This window comes from Copadichromis virginalis, linkage group LG7 (genome assembly GCF_057382275.1).
Source record: "Copadichromis virginalis isolate Kocher_CV1m ecotype Utaka linkage group LG7, C_Virginalis_male_GT1.1, whole genome shotgun sequence".
In the NCBI taxonomy this organism is placed as follows: domain Eukaryota; kingdom Metazoa; phylum Chordata; class Actinopteri; order Cichliformes; family Cichlidae; genus Copadichromis; species Copadichromis virginalis.
Window position 1 is genome coordinate 23,406,717 of NC_140624.1, and position 21,309 is coordinate 23,428,025.

General features: G+C 39.6%; 1 protein-coding gene across 2 annotated transcripts; it reads left to right on the plus strand.

The window, feature by feature from the left end:
- Positions 1-1,440: 1,440 nt before the first annotated feature.
- Positions 1,441-21,309, plus strand: ampd3b (adenosine monophosphate deaminase 3b). Of its 2 annotated transcripts, XM_085462585.1 has the most exons (16): positions 1,441-1,655; positions 6,455-6,526; positions 11,293-11,515; positions 11,642-11,804; positions 12,211-12,376; positions 13,802-14,021; positions 14,139-14,268; positions 14,449-14,643; positions 14,893-15,024; positions 16,286-16,449; positions 16,598-16,724; positions 17,603-17,766; positions 17,849-17,969; positions 18,880-19,053; positions 19,284-19,394; positions 20,536-21,309. In XM_085462585.1, the coding sequence occupies exons 2-16, from the start codon at positions 6,466-6,468 to the stop codon at positions 20,710-20,712; spliced, it is 2,328 nt and encodes a 775-aa protein (XP_085318711.1). In that variant the 5' UTR covers positions 1,441-1,655; positions 6,455-6,465; the 3' UTR covers positions 20,713-21,309. The 2 variants fall into 2 exon arrangements, with proteins under 2 accessions (XP_085318711.1, XP_085318712.1); XM_085462586.1 differs by lacking the exons at positions 1,441-1,655; positions 6,455-6,526 and adding an exon at positions 7,635-7,944.

Genomic DNA, 21,309 nt, shown 5'->3' on the forward strand with positions numbered 1-21,309 from the left:
CAGTTTTTAAATTGTGTTGATAAGCTACGTAAAACCAGTTATGCTAAAAATGTACATAATGTTTTTCCTGAATACTATCTTTATGTTTACTGCAGGAAGAAACTGTAAAAACAGCGTTTTCTAAAGAGAGCGCTCGAAAGTGATACACCTCCTGCTTTCAGGTCTGTAGGTATCAGGCTTATAATGTTTCATTTATCTTATAGTGGACAGAAATTATTGTTTGAAGTGGCAAAATCCTCAATCCTGATTGAGGTTGTCATGAATAAATTATGACAACCTCAATCAGGATTTTTTTCTTAAGTATTTTTATTCATCTTTAGGCATGAAAAGATGAATAAAAATACTTAAGAAAAAAATCCTGATTGAGGTTGTCATAATTTATTCATGACAGGGTTAAATAACAATAATTGCAATGGAACACGTCATACATCTATAGGCACATTAAACCACCAGTGGGCGGCAGGGTATGGAGTGACACATCGGTGTCCATTGTAGTTGTTTATGTGCAAGTATACCATCAGCACTGACACCAATACAAGAAAACAGCACAGCTGTCCACTGTAGTGACCACTATGCGTGAAAGGGCTAATTACTTTATCAAAGTAAGTTGCTCAACACTGCTAATAAAAAATAACAAACTGCAGTGCACCAATGTTAAAGTAATATCAACATTTTATAAATTTAGAGTCACCCTAAATTTGAAGTTTGACCAGTTTGACCTGTCCACCTGCTGAATGCGCAGCTGCTGTGGCACTGTATGCTACAGCAGCATTGGACCATAAAGAAGAAGTATCATGAATACACAAAGGAGTATAGGGCTTTAAAAAAAAGTATCTAGCCAACCGAGGAGAATGAACTTTCCGTCGCTGTCCAGATGGTGGTGTTGCAAGCATTACAGTAGCATTACCTTATGCTGAGCATACTCAGGACCAGTTTACTAGTATTTCAGACGTGTGTAGCAGTGGTATGCTACACACACACACACACACACACCACCACCACCACGACCACCATTTCTATATCAGTGCTCTGTTGACCAGGTCAGGATCAAACATCTTGACCTTGGTCACAGGAACCTGAAATAAAAAAAAAAAAAAAAAAACGTTGTCAAAATTTACTTCTCTTTTCAAAGTGGTGGAGAAAGCAATCCTTTTATAGAAAAAAGTCACTTCCCCATGTTTGTTTATATTTGCACACACACACACACACACACACACACACACACACACACACACACACACACACACACACACACACACACACACACACACACACACACACTTTCTCTAATCAAATACCCTAAAAGGAGACGGTGACTTGTCGCCAGCCCAGTGAATTACACATACAACTTAAGTTGACAAAGAGGGGTGGGGCTTATGAAGTCTCAAGGCTTTTAAAAAAAGTGACACAGAACTGCTTGTTCATACAAACGCTTCCTCCTGCACTTCCTCTACTGCCAAACAACACTGATGCAGATTACTTCCTTGTTTGCTACACCAACTTTGTACCTCCTTCATACTTCAACCCGGCAGTGACAGCCCGAACCAGCCCGGTGTCTGCTGGAACCTGCACTGACAAGGCTTCAGTCTGCTGACACCTGACAACGCTCTCTACAGTCCCAGGACGTTTTAGCTTTGTGCAAAGCCCTGCCAACAGTAAGTACACGGCAGTCATAATGATTCTTTGTGTTTCCATTGTTTATATTAACTTTATGTCATTATCAACACACCAGCATTGCTTTTAGCACTTACCTCCTTTGCATGGTGAGCTCTGGCAGACATACCTAGATATAGTTTGCATATAGATTAAAGATCTTAATATGAAGGTGCATATTTCTATTTCTTTTTCTTTTTGCTTTTTTGGCTTCCAAAGGAGTGAGCATCTGTAGGTATTAAAACAAAATAAATGATATATCTTAAACTGCAATCTTAAGGCACAGTCAAACTTTTTTAAGGCAACAGTTAGCTGTGGTTAACACTGCTGCCTGACATCAAAATGTTTCTTTTTCCTTTTATTCTGAAACTTTGCTCCTAATGTTGAATTCACAGCATGTCTGTGGATGTATTCTTGCTCTCTTTACAACACAGTCCAAAACAAGCCTGATCAAGTACGGCAGCCGCACATTTCCCAACAGGTACCAACATGTGTCTTAGTTAACTAATACAAAAAAAAAAAAAAAGGAAAAATCCCAAACAAAACTAGATGCCGACTAATTGCCTTAAAAATAGGACTGGGTGGTATTCATTCTGTTTCCTCTGTTGTAGAGGAATAAATACAAGACTGCGTTACACCCTAGAAAGACACGAACCCGTGATACAGATCTAGTCAAATGACACTGATGAGTTTATGCATGGCACATGGTGCGTGCTTGAACAGTTCATGCACATCAAAGAAGACACTGTGGCAACGACAAGTTTCCCACAAGTACCAAGTTGTCAGAATCTCCTTTGAAATGCTTAGTTTGCACATGCCTTTGGAGTTTTTGCACTGGTTTGCTGTTGTTTTCTCTGGGCTATTTACACCAACAAAGCAACATAATAGAATAGAATAGAATAGAATAGAATAGAATAGAATAGAATAGCCTTTATTGTCATTGTACAGAGTACAACGAAATTGGAGTGCCACTCCCTTGGTGTAAGTTTCAATAATAAATATAATGTAAAATATAAAAAGAACAAAAAAACAATCGTAAGTACTCAAACAATAGTATGTACAATATATACAGGATAGCAGCATAATATAATGACAGTGACAGTATGGAATAGGTTCAATTGTTTTTGTGCTTATTTACTACGGTGATAGCTCTGGGAAAGAAGCTATCCCTGAATCTGTTTGTCCTGGTTTTATGTGACCTGTACCGTCGGCCTGACGGTAATAGTTCAAACAGTTGATTGCTGGGGTGAGAGTGGTCCTTGATGATATTGCCAGCTCTGCTGAGGTACTGAGAGTTTGCAATGACCTCCAGGCTGGGCAGAGAGCAGCCACTGTGAAGCCACATGATTGCTACTTTTAGCTTGTGACAACTTGAGCTTTTATGTGAGATCTGGAATATCAGACAGATTTTATTCATTCATGTTCTTTCAATCAGGTAATTTGTTAATGATTCAATTATTTTTGTATTTTTTTTAGACAAATTCTTCTAGACAGCTAAAAACGACTACCTCCTTAAGTATAATCCGCTACAACACTGAGATAACACCTGATGGCAGCTGACAGGATTCAGTCATGTTGGCATTGTGAATATCTGAGCCTGGTCTATTAGATGTCACTTCCTGTGACATCTAATAGACAATAAAAAATAAATAAATAAAAAAAAAGGAACTAAATATTTCAAGTCAGGTTTCAGTGATCACTTGAAAACTTCAACACGCAGTGCAAGAAAGCCACTGCTGGCACGTGAGAAGGTGACTGTCTAGCCTGAAACAGTAAAAAGTGCAGATCTTGAAGTATGTGAATTAGTGTACACATTAAATGTCAGTGATATGGCAAAATATTAGAAGTGCGCCACCTTGTTGTGAGTACCACGTTACTTAGACTGTGATATTACATGTAAGTCTTACAGTGAAGGGACTACTAAGAAAACACCCGACATTCAAATATGTTATGACAGGAATGGTTTGGGATTACATTTATTTGACCCTTCTTTTTGCCTCATTTATGTCCTCAGTAAACACTTGTGTTAAGGTCTTCTTTAACACTTTGTATATGTAATCAATTTAAGACTCTATCAAAGTCAAAAGGGAGGCTAAAGCACTGCAGGCTTAAGGCCTCTGCTATCTGGACTGACATGTCACAATGTCACAAATATGTCACAATTGGATCTTCCCTTTTTCGTCTTCATTAATCTAAATGGCGAAACGAAAAAACAATTAAAAAAAATAAGACGATCGCTAAATTTCTGATCTCAAGGTTTCAGAATGAGTCCCTTCAAACCAATGGGCAACATCACACTGGCTAGGATCGTACCATTTTCCACCTTTAGGACCTTTTAGTTATCTGCCAACCAATCCAAGCCAGTGAACAGACCTGATCTACAGATCTGACATGTTCAAACCTTTTGAACATGTTAAATAATCTGAGCCTGGCTAGATTTCCTTCTTCTGTTTTTAAAATTTTCTATCATTCCTTTATCTTGACTGTATTTTGATCTAATTTTGAATTGCAAGAACTTCAGGCCAAATCAAATCAAACTGACATTTGCAAGTAAAATAAAAACTCGCTCCTCTATTTGCTGTGATGAACGTCTGCCAAATGGAAAGCTGGACATTTAGAAGTCATAAAAACACCATGCCAGCGACCACACTGACTGCTGCTGACTTGGAGTATTTATTATTCAGGTCTGCAAATCACAGGATCATGAAATATGCCGTCATTCATTAAGCCACAGTCTTTGCCACATCGTCTTGCTCCGCTGCCCGCACCGTGAATGCTGGTGTGTGCGCTGTCCACCTGCGGCGTGAAATTAGCACCTGATGTTCTTCCAAAAGGATCTCGATGCACGGTAACACAGGCGATCGCAGCGGTTCACAGTGTGCAGTGTGTGTGTCTGTGTAACAGGCACGTGTCAAACACAATGCATCTGCCTTCCATTAGATCAAAAGCAGGAATTAGGTTGAGTTAAACAATTCAGCTGTCTGTCTTACATTTACTGCCCAGTGAGGCCAAAAATGCATTATTGGCATGTCATTATTGGCTGTGAATAGCCTCCTGCACTCACTTTTTGACATAATACAGTATATCCTGTTGCTAGGTAACTGTTAATTGTTAATATGCAGGCACTTCATGAGAAGTAGAAATCGAAGGGACAGGCAGCGATAGAGGAAAGTAAGAGAGAAAGCCGAGCAACATTATGCAAGCAAATTACTCCTCTAAGGACGCGCGGTTAAAGGAGAAAGAAAGAAAAAAGAAAAAAAAGAAGAAGAATAAAAGAAGAAAGAAGAAAAGAAGAAAGAAGAAAAAAAAAAAAAAAAAAAAGATGTCACTTCCTGTTACAAATGACTTCTTTTTTTTACCTTCTGGCACCAAATACTTCTTCATAGAAAACTGCTAGATAGTTGAGTTTACGATGTTGTAGCCTTTAATCTGAAATTATAAAAGGAGTTCTCATAACGAGTGTGAACTGGTGATAGAGAAATTAAATTTTTTTTTTAAAGTTACACTTCAACACATGGTTAAGTAGTTAAAATGTGTTATAGAATCAGCACTCGCATCTGATGCTCAGCAACTGTCTGCACATACCAGGAAAGAAATGTTTCTGAAATGAGCTCTTTTCAGTCTTTAACTGCTAATGCATTATGTGGATATTTTTTAATTCTATTGTTCATGTTTAAAATGAATGTAAATGGCATTCTATACTAAAAAATGACTACAGTACTTTTCACATGGATGTTGTGACAACACTGACACTGCATGCTGGTATAGAACACAACAGCCAAAGACATTAATTTGGCCTCCAAACTTCCCAGATTCCAATCTGATCAAGCAACCACGAACTCTATCAAGTCAAATCTAAAGGCATTAAGGATCCACCTCCTTCATTTTGGTTCCACACAGCACAAGACACTCCCAAAGGTGTCCCAACAATGGCCATACTGGTTAGAGCAGTTTTTGTCAGCAATTTACTGAAATGACAGTTGTTCAATGCAAACAAAACAAATTAAGTGGGACGTTTTGTTGTTGTTATTTTTTTAACTAACGTTTTGCCCAAAACACAAAATACTTCATTTTACAAAAGTCAAATTAGAGTTCCAGTCCCTTAAAATATGTCAAGTAAACAGCTACATTCAATTTATGATGGCAACATAAAATAACAAAGTAATAAACAAAACTAACTGCTCATATAAAACCAAACCAAAGCTAAACAAAAATGGGAGATTAAATATTGTCTGATGATCCCTAAAACTTTCCTCTTTTTAACATAATGGGAACACTCCAAATACAAGTAATGCATTTCAACTTCTTCTTTTGGCTCCTCCCTTTATGGGTTGCCACATTGGCCAACAGCAGCACAGTCTGCACCGTCACCCTGTCCGCTAACAGTACCAGAGACGCTCCGGTATGGAAATCTCATTCTTGATGATCTCCATGTTTGACTTGTCACAGACTTTTTGTCCTTCCTGACGCAAACCTCCCCACTTTCCAGTTCACTGACTTCCTTTCAACAAATTCCAAGTTAAATCTGAGCATAATACACGAGCATTTCAAAAACTACGATAACTCAAACAGTCAAGTCAAAGTTGTGTAAAATCATGGTCCTCGGGGTGTGACTTTGGGTGTGACCATCACTCAAGCAAACAAAGGTAAGGAAGAAGAGATTGTGATGCAAGATAAGGCTGTACTGCTTTGCTAGGAGCCATTAAATGACACCTTTAACCAATGTCAAGTTTGAGTAAATGCTGCCTTACTGAACAACATATGTGTGCAGTGTTATTTATTAAAGCTTTGTTTCTTCTAGATCAACTCAAAATGAGTAAGAAAATCAACATGGCCCTTTTGAAGCAACAGTCGACACCATGCATGGGAAAGGGTGAGTAAATAAAACCATGCAGGACAAACATAATATACAAAAGCACAACAAACAGCGATCTCACTAAACACAGGCATTCGTCTCACTCCCACGTATTCAAATGCAGCTATTACACGGTTTATCACGCATCTGTTCACACACCACTTAAAGTTAAACTGTCTGCTGTCTGCAACCTTGAGTGGCTTTTTTGAACAGTGCGCGCTCCTTATAGATAAGATAAGATAAGATAACTCTTTATTGTCATTGCACAGTCATACATAGTACAGTAGTACAATGAAATTGGAAAAACTGTCCTACGTCGGCACTACATATAACACAACACGACACGATATGACACATCACAACGTAACAAACAACACAACACAGTATATTAACTTAGTATAAAAAAGAAGAATAAGTGTATGTGTATTGCACACTGTTATAGGTGTGATAAAAGTGAGGGCAGTGAACAGATGATTCCAACTAACCAAACCACTAAATAATTTGCATACAAAGATGGACTGTCACCAGCAATGTGCTTCCTTTTACTGCAGTAAAGTTCATACTCGTGTTCTTCAGATTCTTTGCTACACAAATGCTTTTATGAATGATCTCTAATAGTATGTAAAAGGGACTACTTGGTGTGTTTTGGATCATTGTCTGGCTGCATAACTCTGGTGAGGCGTGGTCGGCGGTGCCATTTTCTTTAAATTTGAGGTCTCTAGCCTGCTAACATACCTCTATAATTGATTTATTGGTTCAGCAGGTCTGGCTGTTGTCACGCCTGGGTGTGGCTCGTAAAAATGAACTCAGTTTTCCAAGAAGTCTGTTACTCACAGTTAATTAATAATTTAGCAAGAGGAGACCTTTACTTTTTCCTACAGGGCCAGCTAGGTTTGATGGCTTTTCCCCCTTACTTTAGTGTTTACATGGTAAACACAGTGACTGTAGCTGCCAGTACTTACTTTTTGCCCTACTGCCCCATATCACAGTCCAGAGCTCACATGTTAGCAGCCAGTTGTGACATACCAGCTTGGATTAGCACCCCATGTTACTCAATACCCTAAAATAGAGATAGAAGGACACTCAATACAACAACAACAACTAGCAGCTGCATCATACATACAGGCAGTGGACCAAATAAACAGCAGAGCAAAGCCCGACAGAGTCAGTCAGAGAGAAAACCCTGAAGAGAAGCATCACAGACACGAGCAATATACAGTCACCAGAACTCAGGACAGTTTACATAGGTGTTGTGTCAGCAGCACTCAGATGTTTTGTAAGTCCTGCCACTGAGTGCCATACCTGTAGAAGTGGCAGTGCCAAAGCTAAGAGGTAAGGGGTCCACAAGAGACAGAACCAGATACGTGAAAGCTGAAATACCTGACTCAACAGGCAGAGACTGAAAGAGCCAAACATGGCCCAAATCACGACAGAAGGTAAGAGACAGATAGTGCTACCCCTACTGATTTTATGTTTCTATTAAAAAAAAACTACGAAATGTGATGACAACTATTCAAAGAGTAATTTCAAAGAAGAGTTTCAAAGATGTTTATTCAGTGGCTACTGCCTGAGGCACAGAAGCAGCTAGATTTGACTTTCTGAGCGATGCTATAAGTGCAGCAGTCTTTAGCCGAGGAAACAGGTGGATATTTATATATACTATAAGTGAGTATTATGAAATACTGGCACATTTTATTGATTTTATTTTATTTTTGTGTTACACACTGAAAACTTAAAAATCATTCCAAAATTGAAATTTTATCATAATATTTCAGAATTTCAGTTTAATTGACGTTTCCAACATAGTCAGAGGCTTTGTGAATGTTAGGTTTTTATAACTGGGGTGTGTAATACATCAAGGTCATCCAAGAGACTGTTGAGCTGTTCCAGCAGGGAGAGAGTACACGTGCTGAAAGGCTCATCAGAAACAGCAGCTCCCAAAATGTGCTAGCCAAGGAACAGGCAGCAAGCGTGTCAGTGTGAGGGCAAATGTTAACGGTATCATCTGTGAAGAATTCCAGATCACTCACAGGTTTCAGACAGAGTGTTGTGTAAACCAGTAGGGATGCAGTGTGCAGCTGAAAAGTTTGGCATCTGATACACTGGAGCTGCATGTGCTATCGTGTGCTTGTTGATTCCAGTATCCTCACACGGATATATTCTGGATGTGTCCCAGTGACCCCCATGGACTGCAACGTTAATATCCACAGTGATGACACGGTGATCAGAATATCCAAACATCTCGACTGATGATGGGATGTTGGGTAGCAACAGTAGCTGTCACACTGTGGGAATTAAACAAGGGGGAGAAGCTATTAAAAATATAAAACCAATCTTCTGTCATTCATCTGCTGAAAATACAAGATCAGGGGGTCCTGAGTTCAGAAATAGCATGCCATGCATGTATGAGAGAATGAGATTAATACAAATAAACTTGACTGTTTCCCACCAAAAAGCCTTGAGAACCAAAATGATGGCATGCTCATAACTGCTGCTCTAACAACGGGGTCAAATATTTCCTTTCCATTTACAAGCCTGGAAAAATCCTGTGAACTACATACAGGATATCTGTCTGAAGATTCTTGAATGTACTTTACTGATGCCTACCATTCAATAGCAGACCTGTATCAAGTCTGACACCCTTGCAAACCTGTTACAATGTAACATAAGCCAATCAATATTTGCATGAGCCTGAACTAACCTTCTGATAATATTACATGGTAAATGTCAAAATAAGGAAAGACTGACTTCCCAGGGCAAACTGCAGCGGCAATGATAATATAAACTTCAACAGCTGTGCTTTTCCACATGTTTGAATGTGGCACGTTTGTTGGTGCCAGACAGGCGAGTATTTTTGAAGCCGCTTTTCTTCTGGGATTTTCCCACACATATATCTGTGGAGTTTACAGAGGATGGTTTGAACGGCAGTTCTCTGGGCAAAATCAGAGGGGAATGGCCAGGCTGCTACAGGCTGATAGGAAGCCAACAGCAAATAAGACCACACCAGGTGCCACAGGAAACTGAGGCTACAGTTCACACATGGTCATCAAAAGTGGACAACAGAAGACTGGAAAAATGTTGCCTGGTCTGTCTCGGTTTTTTAGCATAAACACCATCAAAGCACCGATTTATCCTGCCTTGGATCAGTGGGTCAAAGTAGTGGTGGTGGAGTAATGATGTAGCACAACTTATCATTACTGAAACACTACATTTTAAACAGTAATGCGTTTAAATGCTGACCATTTAAATGCCTGTATTACAGTGTAAAGTTTACAATGTACCATCTTCTGATGGTGGCTTGCAGCAGGATAGTGCAGCATGAGTTCAGATCATCTCAAACTCATTTCTTGACCACATTGCACTCAAACGGCCTCCACAGTCCCCGGACCTTAATCCGACAGGGAACCTTTGGGATGTGGTGGAACAGATTGGTAGCCTCCATATTTACAGCAGCTGTGCGATGCTATGAAGCCAATATGGACCAGAATCTCTGAGGAATGTTTCCAGCAGTTTGTTGAATGCGTGTCACAAAGAGTTAAAGTTGTTCCAACCTGGAACGAGGTGCAACCCAATGAAGTGCCCGCTGACTGTATATTACTTATTACAAAATAAACACGAAACTAATGGTGTCACAATATACCAGTAAGGATGATGACAACCATAAATAATAAAAATAAATAAACACAACCTCATGAATCATTATGCAATTTTTGTTTTGCAAACGTTTACGCAGCTCTGGTTTCACAAGTTCCATCAACATGATATTTCCTACAGAAAAATATCTTGCTTATCATCACAGCCCTTCAGTCACATCTAATTAACACGCGGCGATGCACCGACAGAGGTGCACTGTGTAAGCAGGAGCTTTCAGTGTTGTTGCTTTTCCTGCTGTCACATACCGTCCTCAGTGCGGTGTGCTCTCAGAACACGCGGCCAGACTTGGACACACAAGTTTGTTTACTGTAACTTACCTGTTGCACTGGCAGCAAGCACTGAAACACGAGTTAGCCACTGTCAACGATCAACACTTCACTGAGTTCTTTTGATTCCTCGGAGGCATCCGATGGAAGACAAAACACTGCTCAGTAGACCATTTAACACTTTATTTCTCTTTCACAATACTTCTAGAAGGGAGATGCGTCCTGCATAACACAACAGTTTTATTACAGAAGCTCTCTTATTCTAGTCTAAACAACAGTGTCTCAATAACTTTCCACTAGAGATGGTCCCCTCTTATCTACTTTTTCCAAGGCAAGTGTGAGCGAGCGTCTACAGCTTTCTACTCCCCAAGGACACATGATCTAATGCCTTTATTTTTCAGGACTGTGTCCACTCAATACTACACTATATGACTTTATAACTCTTATTAATAAAAAAGCATAGCATTATTGAGGCACAGCAAATTATTTAATTCCAACACCACTCAAGACACGTTCTCTGGTCTGTGTGTTGAAATGAGAAGCTGGAAAACAGCCCCACAACCAACCGTCCTCACTCCGGGTTATGTTTCTGGTATTTATGTTTACTGTCATTACTAAGATAATGTTATTTCTTCTTTAAGCACTCCCATATTTAAACCCGTTTATGAGACGAGTTATAACATGTCAGTATTTTGTTCCATTTTAGATTTCAAACATAATTATGACATAACTCCGACTAATAATGACCAGTATTGGAATGACAGAAGCATTCTGAAATATGATTAGATTACATTTTTAAACACTACTTTTACCGGTAAGAAAAATACAGGTAGTTGCTAAAAAAATGTTCTCAATACTTTTCAGATTTACCACGCCTTTTCCCAAAAGTGTCAATACACGAGGTGGATGAGAGGGTTCGTCTGATGGCAGAGAAGGTGTACGCCTCTGCTCTGAAGGGGGAAGACAGCAAGGATACTCTGGCTCTGTTCACTGTCCCAGAAGACTGTCCCATTGGTCTGAAAGAGACTAGAGAGAAGGAGCTGCAAAAGGAGATGGCTGAACAGCAGTCTCAGGAGTCAGTTAAGAGGTATGGATTAGAAACATGCTTAACTGAACATATCTCTCTTTCTGGATAGACAAAAAAGAACAAATAAAACCATCAAAAAATACTCAGCATAAATAGTGCTTGCTTCTTTTCCCTCTGTGTAACTAGGAAGAAGAGTTTCAAGTTGAAGCGGTCACAGTCGGTATCTTTGCAGATGCCTCCTGATTGGACACCTACCCCAGCGCAAACACCCGCCACTGCTGAATCTTTGCTTTCAGACTCCTTCCCAGACTTCCAGAGAGTTACCATCAGTGGAGATTACTGTGCAGGGGTAATCAACGAGACTAGTCCATATGTTGAAATATAAAAGATGGACCACAGCCTAGTGAGGAAATATACGATAAAAAACAACTGATTTTTAAATTCAGACCAATGATGTGGTAAAATGCATGTTTGGCCTATGAGAGACATGTTTTTACCCAGAATTAAAAAGTCGATCCACTCTGTACTTATAAAATGACATTTTCACACAAGAAAAAGAAAAACATGACAGTTGTTCTTTTCTTGTTAAAACTTCATTGATGGCTGTAAGCTGACAGGGCAACAGGAGAGATCCTTCATTTAGCTCGGTGCCATAGTTTAAATAGATTATTCTTTAAAGGCCATCTTGAACCTTTAAGACACCGTTGTTAAACACAAACAAAAGTCAAAAATTAACAACCTCACGATGTTTCCAGATCACAGTTGAGGACTATGAGCAAGCAACCAAGGGTCTCCTCAAAGCCCTGTTCATCCGAGAGAAGTACTCCAGGCTGGCCTACCACCGATTTCCAAGGACCACAGCCCTGTTCCTGCGAAATGCTGAAAATGAGAGGTGGCTAGAAGAGGATGAAGTCCTGCCAGGTTTACTAAACTTTTCCTTTTTGGTGTCAAAAATGTCCAATTTAATCTTCCTGCAAAAGTGCACGTTTTGTAATTTTCCATCTACTCGCTCACACACAGCAAGAGGCTATGTACAACATGCGCAAGTGCAGATGTTTAACCAGCTCAGCTGTTTAACCAATGAAATACTCCGACATGGAGAGGAAAAGGAGCAAGGCCATTAATATTAAAGGTTCAGGTTTCAGTTCACCGTTAACCTCAAACAATTCACACAGAGAGCAGAAACAATATTAAACTTACGAAGGATGCCAACTCCAATATTCAATAAAAGTGCTCAGACCAGTTTAAACAACTCACTAATGATTTGATGTTTAGTTGTGTATTGGAGATAAAGATAAAACTTACTGTGTGCCACCTATTCTATGCAGATCTAATTTAAGACCTCTCTGTATGTGTGCCAGAGATGGTGTGAAGTGTCTGTGAGCCAAGGTCAGTCAGCCTGTTTCTGACAACAGATAATGTCGTCAGAAACAGAACCTGAGAATAATCCAGACAACAGATAAAGAAAATGTACAATCTTAAATATAACTCCAGTGTAATAAAGTTTACCGGCCTTAAATTATCTTACTATTTGTTATAATTTTTTGCTCATTTTGATACATTTAAGGTTAAGTTCAATCACTTGCTGTTACTTGCTGTACAAAATAAAAAGTAAAACAAACACACAAAGAGAACAAAACAAAACTCAGTCATAATTAAAAGCCAAAGTTTAGGTTTAAGTGAAAAATAAATAAAAGATACTGTATAATTTCACCCTTCCTGAATACACTGGGAAGGTTATACAGGCATGGAAATATCAGAGCTCAAACCTGATTGGGCGATGCCTGACACAGAGCCTGAAAAAACTGACCTCAAATGAGTCAAGAGAAAGACTTGTTGGAATTATCTACTAGCCATCATTTCATTCAAATGTCAGAGGTCTATTCGACTCATTTCCAGTTCCTGTTTTTGTATTCTTACACTTCACCAGAGAAGCTTTGCATGATTTTGCACACTTCAAAACAATACTTCTTTATCTCAGCCCCTGGGTACATCTCAATGTGTGAAACAAGCCATCTTAGCTCCTTTACCTGCCCTCACACAGTCTTTCTTCTGATCGGATCTCCCTCATAAACAGAAGGTCTAAATAACAGGTGTGTGGCCAGGGCTTTGAGCCTGAAATGAAGGCATTAAGGATATTTGCTCTCTTTGATGAGGCTGACATCCTTATTTAAAATTGCCAGTATTCAATAGGAGCAATTATTAATTTAACAGTATATTTGTATTTGGTAGAAAATAAGGAAAAATACACTTTAAGAATCTTTATTCTACAACCAACACTTCAGAGAGTGACTGTTTTTGCAAATGTGAAATAACTTCTGATTGAGCTGCTGTCATCATCTGCAGACATCTGGCCTTACCCTCGTGAAGGGGAGGACCCATACTCCATGGAGGGTATTCCTGAAGACCTAAACTATGAGCTGCAGCTAAAGGATGGTATAATTCATGTTTATGAGAGTGCTGAGGCCCTGAAACAAGAGCAAGCTTACAGCCTTCCTTACCCCGACCTCGAGACCTTTGCTATAGACCTGAGCCATGTACTTGCAATGATAGCTGACGGCCCAACGTGAGTGCAAAAGCTTAGTCAATATTTCTAACAGATTGACATTACGAACCTTTTGACTGATACCGAATGACATTTATTACATTTTACTCGTAACTGTTTCGTTATTTTGCTTCGCAGAAAATCCTACTGCCACAGACGGCTGAACTTCCTGGGCTCCAAATTCTACCTGCATGAAATGCTGAATGAAATGGCGGAGCTAAAAGAGCTGAAAAGAGTCCCACACAGAGACTTCTACAACGTTAGAAAGGTTGGCTGAAATCTTTCTGCTCAGTCTGCGATGCCCCAGACAGAGGAGAGGGGCTGACGCACTTAGAGCAGAAGCTATTCATAACTTTAGTGCTCTCAGTATAAATAAATATCACTTTATAGGGATGCTGTGAGTTGTCCAGTAAGCCCCGTGCCACTGTCTGACTTGTGTCAAACACAGGTGGACACACATATACATGCGGCCGCTTGCATGAACCAGAAGCATCTGCTGAGATTCATACAGACCACATACCAGACTGAAGCAGATCGAGTGGTCTTGGAAAAAGGCAGTAAGAAGCTCACACTCAAGGAGGTCTTTGACAGCCTCCACATGGACCCGTACGACCTCACTGTAGACTCTCTGGACGTGCACGCTGTAAGAGAACTCAAAGCTTTCTACTTGTTCCTATGTCAGCATTACCTTGTATAAATAGAAATTGTCCTTGATGCAAACAGTTGAGGCAATAACTCAGTGACTATAAATGACCGTTTGGTTGTTTATCTTTACAAACAGCTTAACAGTTCCTGTTAATTTCTACTGCAGTCCCTTTAATGAAATGAAAATGTTGTGATCGCCACTGCGCTGCATGAGCCTCACTGTCTGACCGATCGATTATCCTTCTAGGGAAGGCAAACCTTTCATCGGTTTGATAAGTTCAACTCAAAATACAACCCTGTGGGGGCCAGCGAACTGCGGGAGATTTACCTGAAAGCGGACAACTACATCAAAGGAGAATACTTTGCACGTCTCATTAAGGTATAGTATGAGTTAAAGCACTAACACCACTTGAAGGCCTGCTTAGCTGTAGTTAAACTGAAATTATGTAAAGGCACCAAACTACATGCAGAATTTATTTGCTCTTGTTTTGGCCTGTCATGTTTGACACGCGTAAATAGCCAAGGTGGAGAACAAAAAAAGGAACAACTTTACATTATTCATGTTGAAACAGATCCAGATGGTGACAAAATAGGAGGCACAGATGCAATTCAACAATTAAATAATGACATTTATACTTTTCTTCTGTCAGTCTCTTTGAGACAGATAACTGAAGGACATTATCAGCTGCTTCTCAAGTGAATCTCTATTAAGTATAAATTCATTTAGCGCTACAGATGTACAGTCCTGGTTTGCAGTCTCAGTGTGCCAGTTGATCTACAGTGCAGAACAAGCACTACCAATGAGAGCTACAGCCTCATATTGAGCTTTACAAGATCCTGTTAGCAACTGAATAATAATGAGGACAACTAGTTAGTAGAGCCAGCGGCCATGGAAAGCATGAAGGCCTTTTTTCCCCATTCAGACAAAAGATATACAAAAATACAAAATGCTAAAGCAAGCCAACAAATATGAGGCGTGACCTAATAAAGCCTATGTGTGGGAAACAGTGCATTTACTGATGTTTAAACTTGAAACTGTAGCCTGTTGTTTGACAACATTTGACATTTTTATCAGTGCAACTTGAACTGATCCCACAGAAAAGGAGGAAACTGACCTGGATATAATCTGGCTACAGTTAAAGCAATGAAGTACGGGCCACCATCCCCAGAGATTCAATTATAAGATGCTAACTCATAGAGGATCATTTTTTCATTCAGGATGTTCCCAGTTTTGTTCCCATATTTTTTTCTAGACATTATGACATCACTGTGGAAAAAGCCCAAACATAAATAATCAAATGAACAATGGCTAAATTCCACAAAGCTGCTTTTACTTTTTAAGGCCCTGGTATTGTGCATGCTGAGTCACTGTGACATTTTGATACAATCAAATGTTGCTACACGTACAAAGATTTGAGTCATATTCATTATGAATTAGAATAAGATATATATATATATATGCCTCACACGCACTGGTAGTGCTGCTCATCTAAGCGATGCTTTGGAATATGCAGTAAAAAGCACTTTGCTGAAACTTGGAAACAGTGTTGCCATATCTGTCCACTGGGCAGTTACAACAAGTCACTTCTGCTTTATCAAGAAACATCCTGTTTCTTCCTGTGGTTTGTTATCCATTTCAGGAAGTGGCCGGGGAGCTGGAGGAGAGCAAATACCAACATGCTGAGCCCCGTCTGTCAATTTACGGCCGCTCTGCGAGCGAGTGGGAGAGCCTAGCGACGTGGTTCATCCAGCATAAGGTCCACTCGCCCAACATGAGATGGATGATCCAAGTGCCCAGGATTTAGTAAGCATCAACTGAAGGCTAAATCCAGCATAATTGGGTTCTGAATAATTACACTTCTCAGTCAGCTGTTTTCAATAAGCAAACAAACTGTAAAATGTTTGTGTCACATGCAGGAAGATGGGTTAAATTTGCTTATCTTGTCTTGCAGTGATATTTTCAAGTCAAAGAAATTAATCCCAAGCTTTGCCAAGATACTGGAGAATGTGTTCCGCCCCCTCTTTGAGGCTACAATCAACCCTCAAAAGCACAAAGCAGTCCACGTGTTCTTAAAATATGTAAGTGTCAAAAGGGAGAAGTTCTAATGTGCAACAGCAACCATATACAGACATGAAAAATTTAATGGTACCTTTCCACAATTAAATAAACAAAAAAACATAATCATCTGATTCTTATATCAGCTTACATAAGAATCAGATGATTATTTTATGCTACTTAACAAAATGTAAATGACAGGACAAAAAACAAGGTGGTGGCCTTAATATAATACTTTGTGGCAACACCGTTTACAGTTGTCAGTACCAACAAGTGATCTCTGTACTTCACAATAAGACGTTTGCATTTCCAAACAACAGGTAGTTTAGCCCACTCTCTCATGTTTGAAGGATCCTGACTCCACACTGCACTTTCAGATGTTTCCATAGATGCTTAATAGGATTAAGATCCTGTCTCATGGAGTGCCATTTAAGAATAGTCCAAAGTTTTATTCCCAGCTATACATGACCTGCGACTGAGGCTGAGCTTTCTGACACTGGGCAGTATTTTTCACACCAGCATGCCTTGGTACTCTCTAGACTTCATTGTGCTCTGCCCAGATTATATGTTTCCTGTGTCAGATGAAACAAAGCTGCCCCAAAACAAAAGTATCCCCTTACATGTTTCACAGTAGGCTTGGTGTTCTTCTCTTATAAGGGTTCATTTTTCCTTTAAACAAAGAGCTGATGTGGGTGGCCAAAAAGCTCCAGTTCTTTCTCCTCAGTCCAAAGGACATTTTCTTAGAAACTTTGGAGCTCGTTTTGGTGAATGAAATGATTCATTGTTTCAATAAACTGCAAGGAAACAAACAAATGTATCCACGTCTGTCCGTTCATTTCAGTGTTGTGTTATATATACTTTATGTTTGCAAATGTGCTGATATGAATCTGTTTTCCTGTAGGTGACGGGATTTGACAGCGTGGATGACGAATCTAAACACAGCGACCACATGTTCTCTTACAAGAGCCCGAAGCCTGAGGCATGGACCACAGATGACAATCCTCCCTACACCTATTATCTGTTCTACATGTATGCCAACATAATGGTTCTCAACAACCTCCGCAAGTAAGCCCTGCCCATTAGTCTCATTTAATGCTACATGGCTTCCATGTAGTAGTGCACAAAGTAACTATGGATCGTTCTACAGGCAAAGAGGACTGAACACCTTCCTGTTCCGTCCCCACTGTGGAGAGGCGGGTTCCATCACTCATCTTGTCTCCGCCTTCCTGACAGCTGACAACATCTCCCATGGACTCAACCTTAAGAAGGTTAAAACCTTAAAATCATATTGAGGTTTGATACTCAGCGTCTTGTGTTTGCTGATTGCACAAGATGCTGGCAGATGATATTTTCTGCAAACAGGTCCATCAGTAACGAGCAGTGACACGCTAATCCACACGAGTGCTTGTTTTTAGCTGTCACATTTTAGTCCCTCTCCGATGTGCTCATAGGAGAACAAAAACAGCTTGTTTGAGTAAGATGTGTTGGGTAGAATACCATTTACCATCCAGTTGATATCTAAACACCAGAGAAGTTCCTGCTGTGTAATATAATATCCAACTAAATGTGAAGAGAAAAATAAACAGCCAACAGATGAGGTTAAACACTGCATGTATAAATATGTAGGGAGGATTTAAAACAGTTAATCACATTCTCTAATAATTGCATCATGTTTTCAATACTGCTCAAATTTGGAACACGTTGCATTATTGCACACAGACGACATTAGATTAGTATGACAAATGTTGCTAAGATTAGCGCTGCGGCCCTTAACTTCCAAATGCCTGTGCGAAGAATGTGGCTACATGTTGCTCCAGTCAGTTATGTCAGTTTACATGGACACATCCTCCATACAAGCACTTTCCAGAGTGCATGTTTAAAGCTTTTTCTCTGTCACAGAGAGAGAGGGGAGTGCTGCCATCTTCTGGGCTCCATAGCCCAAGGTTTGTTGTGCCATAACATAAGATATGGTTTCTAAAAGTCAATATTGATTTAACGCTTAGTTTTGAATAACTTCTTATAATTAGGAAGACTTGCGTGTCTGCACCATCTACAAAACGTTTCCCTTGAACTTCTACTTGTTCTGCTTGTAATTTCATTTAGTTTTCCCACAAATAAAATGAAAATAACAAAACAAAATCGTTCTATTCGCATTACTATGTTGTGTCTCCTCCCCAGAGCCCAGTGTTGCAGTATCTATACTACCTGGCCCAGGTCCCAATTGCCATGTCTCCACTGAGCAACAACAGCCTGTTCCTGGAGTACTCCAAGAACCCCCTGAGAGAGTTTCTGCACAAGGGCCTGTGTGTGTCCCTGTCCACCGACGACCCCATGCAGTTCCACTACACCAAGGTCAGAAACACAGGAGAATTTTTTATTTACCGTTTCACAGTCACTTTGATCACAGTAATTTGCTCCAGTCTGGTGACATCTGTGAGACTAATTGAATAATCACTGTCAGTATGTGGTGCACAGAGAAATACAAGAAATTTCTCTCTTCTTGAAGGGTGCTGTACAAATAGACCTGCCAGCCCAATCATAACATTTCATTTGTTAATATCAGTTTTTTTGAAACGTTTCAGGAGGCCTTGATGGAGGAGTATGCCATTGCAGCTCAGCTGTGGAAGCTGAGCACTTGTGATTTGTGTGAGATTGCCAGGAACAGTGTCCTGCAGAGCGGCCTCTCACATGAGGTAAGGTCAGACCTTTTGTGCTTGGGGGATGCTCTCTTTAAAAGTCCTTATTGTAAAATGATGCGTTTGGAAACAGATACAATGGATAAAATAATAGATAAACTAAAAACTTCTTTATTTTTTTGTCCCAAACTTTTGTATTAAACATGAACTCAAGTTGATCTGCTGCCAGGGTTGTTTAAAAAGACAAAAGCAGTACTTTTTGGAAGTTTGAAATCCTGTTACTTCTGGTGTAAAACAAACAGCATTTCATTAAAAAAAATGCTTTATACAAACAGTCACATATAAAGGTGGTGGTCTGGTGCTGCTTTGCTTCTTCAGGAGCTGGATGACTTTTCATTATTAATAAAAGATCAGTTCATGCCCTGAAGTTCAAACTGACTTGGGTTTAAACAGCAGGATGATGATCTCAAACACACCATCAGCTGCACTGCTCAAAAATACTAAGACAAAGGTTTTAATGCGGTTCAATCAAAGTCTGCACTTAAATCCAATTGAGTTGCTTTGGCATGACCTCAAACACGCTGTTCATGTTCAATTAAAGCAAATCAGCAACGAAGAGTGAACAAAAATTTCCCCACAGCGATATGAAAGACTCATTGCCAGTTATTGCTAATGACTGACTGTAGTTAACAACCAGTTATTAGGTTTAGGGGTAATTACTTTTTTCACATAGGGTCAGATAGGTTTGTTTTTGTGTTAATAAATGGAATCATCATTTAAAAACTGCTTTTTTGCTGTATTTGGGTTCTCTTTGTGTAACCCAAATGAGGGGTCAAATACTTTTTTGAGGCACTAAATAGCAGTGCAGACTTACTGAAAGCTAACTAATTTCCCAAAATTCTACAATATTCCAGTAATTTCTTTCGAAAACTTAATTGCTCACAAAAATGTCAATCGGCACATCCAAGAAGAACCCTAAAATATGTCCTTCAGATTAGTACCGATCCTATTACCACTGAAAAGCTAGATAAGAGAATGTCTGACAGTCCAATAGTCCTGACTTCATTGAGTGCATATTTATTCTGTGCAATCTCTTTTTTTTTTAATGAAATTCAAACTCCACAATGAGTTAATTCTGGAAATATTATATCTATTTGCAACTTTCCAACCTACATCTTTTTAACCGTGCTCCCTATAGGAGAAGAAACACTTCATTGGGCCCAACTACCTACAGGATGGACCGAAGGGCAATGACATCAGGCGGACAAATGTAGCACAAATCCGCATGGCCTATCGCTACGAGACTCTGTGCAATGAGCTCAGTTTTCTAGTGGATGCAGTGAAAACCGAGTTCGGCCACAGTTCAGCTCAGTGACCGAACACACCAACACAAACTGTGCTTGGATATGTCACACAGGGATAAAGGGGCACAGGCTAGACAGCACAATCTTTTAAACACCCTCTAAAGGTTCCTGATGCTTATTAGGAAAAAATGCAGTGTTTTCTACATATTTGGTGCTTGTTGGTAAAGGTGGCGGTGTTTTGACCTCGTGTCACAAAATGAAAATGTGATTGTAACACCTTCCAGTCAGCATGTATATCGTTTCATTAGAATAACAGTCTATTTTCATTTTGCAAGTTGTTTACTGTGGATGTGGCTATTGGATTGACACATTAAGAAGGGGGAAATGGTTTAAAAGTTAGAAAGCAACAATTGATTTTTGTTCTGCATGTTCTCTGCTTGAAGATAATATACGTTTGGGGTCAGACTATGCCGTGTGCATGGATTTCAGGCACAAGCATAATTTTGACAGACGTTAATGAAAGGCCAGGTAAACCGTTACAGTGAAATCTGTATTTAAGACCTGCGTTACACTCGCAAACATGTGACTGTTTAGAATTTTCTTTTTATATATGTGATGTCATTTTTAAATAGTTTTCCATTCCTAAAATAAAGGCTACAGAAATGTCA

Bases quoted from the DNA above. Each gene is read 5' to 3' on its own strand.
- ampd3b (XM_085462585.1), top strand. From the start codon at position 6,466: ATGAGTAAGAAAATCAACATGGCCCTTTTGAAGCAACAGTCGACACCA. The intron at 11,805-12,210 runs GTAATCAACGAG...CGATGTTTCCAG, and splicing joins GTGGAGATTACTGTGCAGGG to ATCACAGTTGAGGACTATGA. The intron at 14,644-14,892 runs GTAAGAGAACTC...TTATCCTTCTAG, and splicing joins ACTCTCTGGACGTGCACGCT to GGAAGGCAAACCTTTCATCG.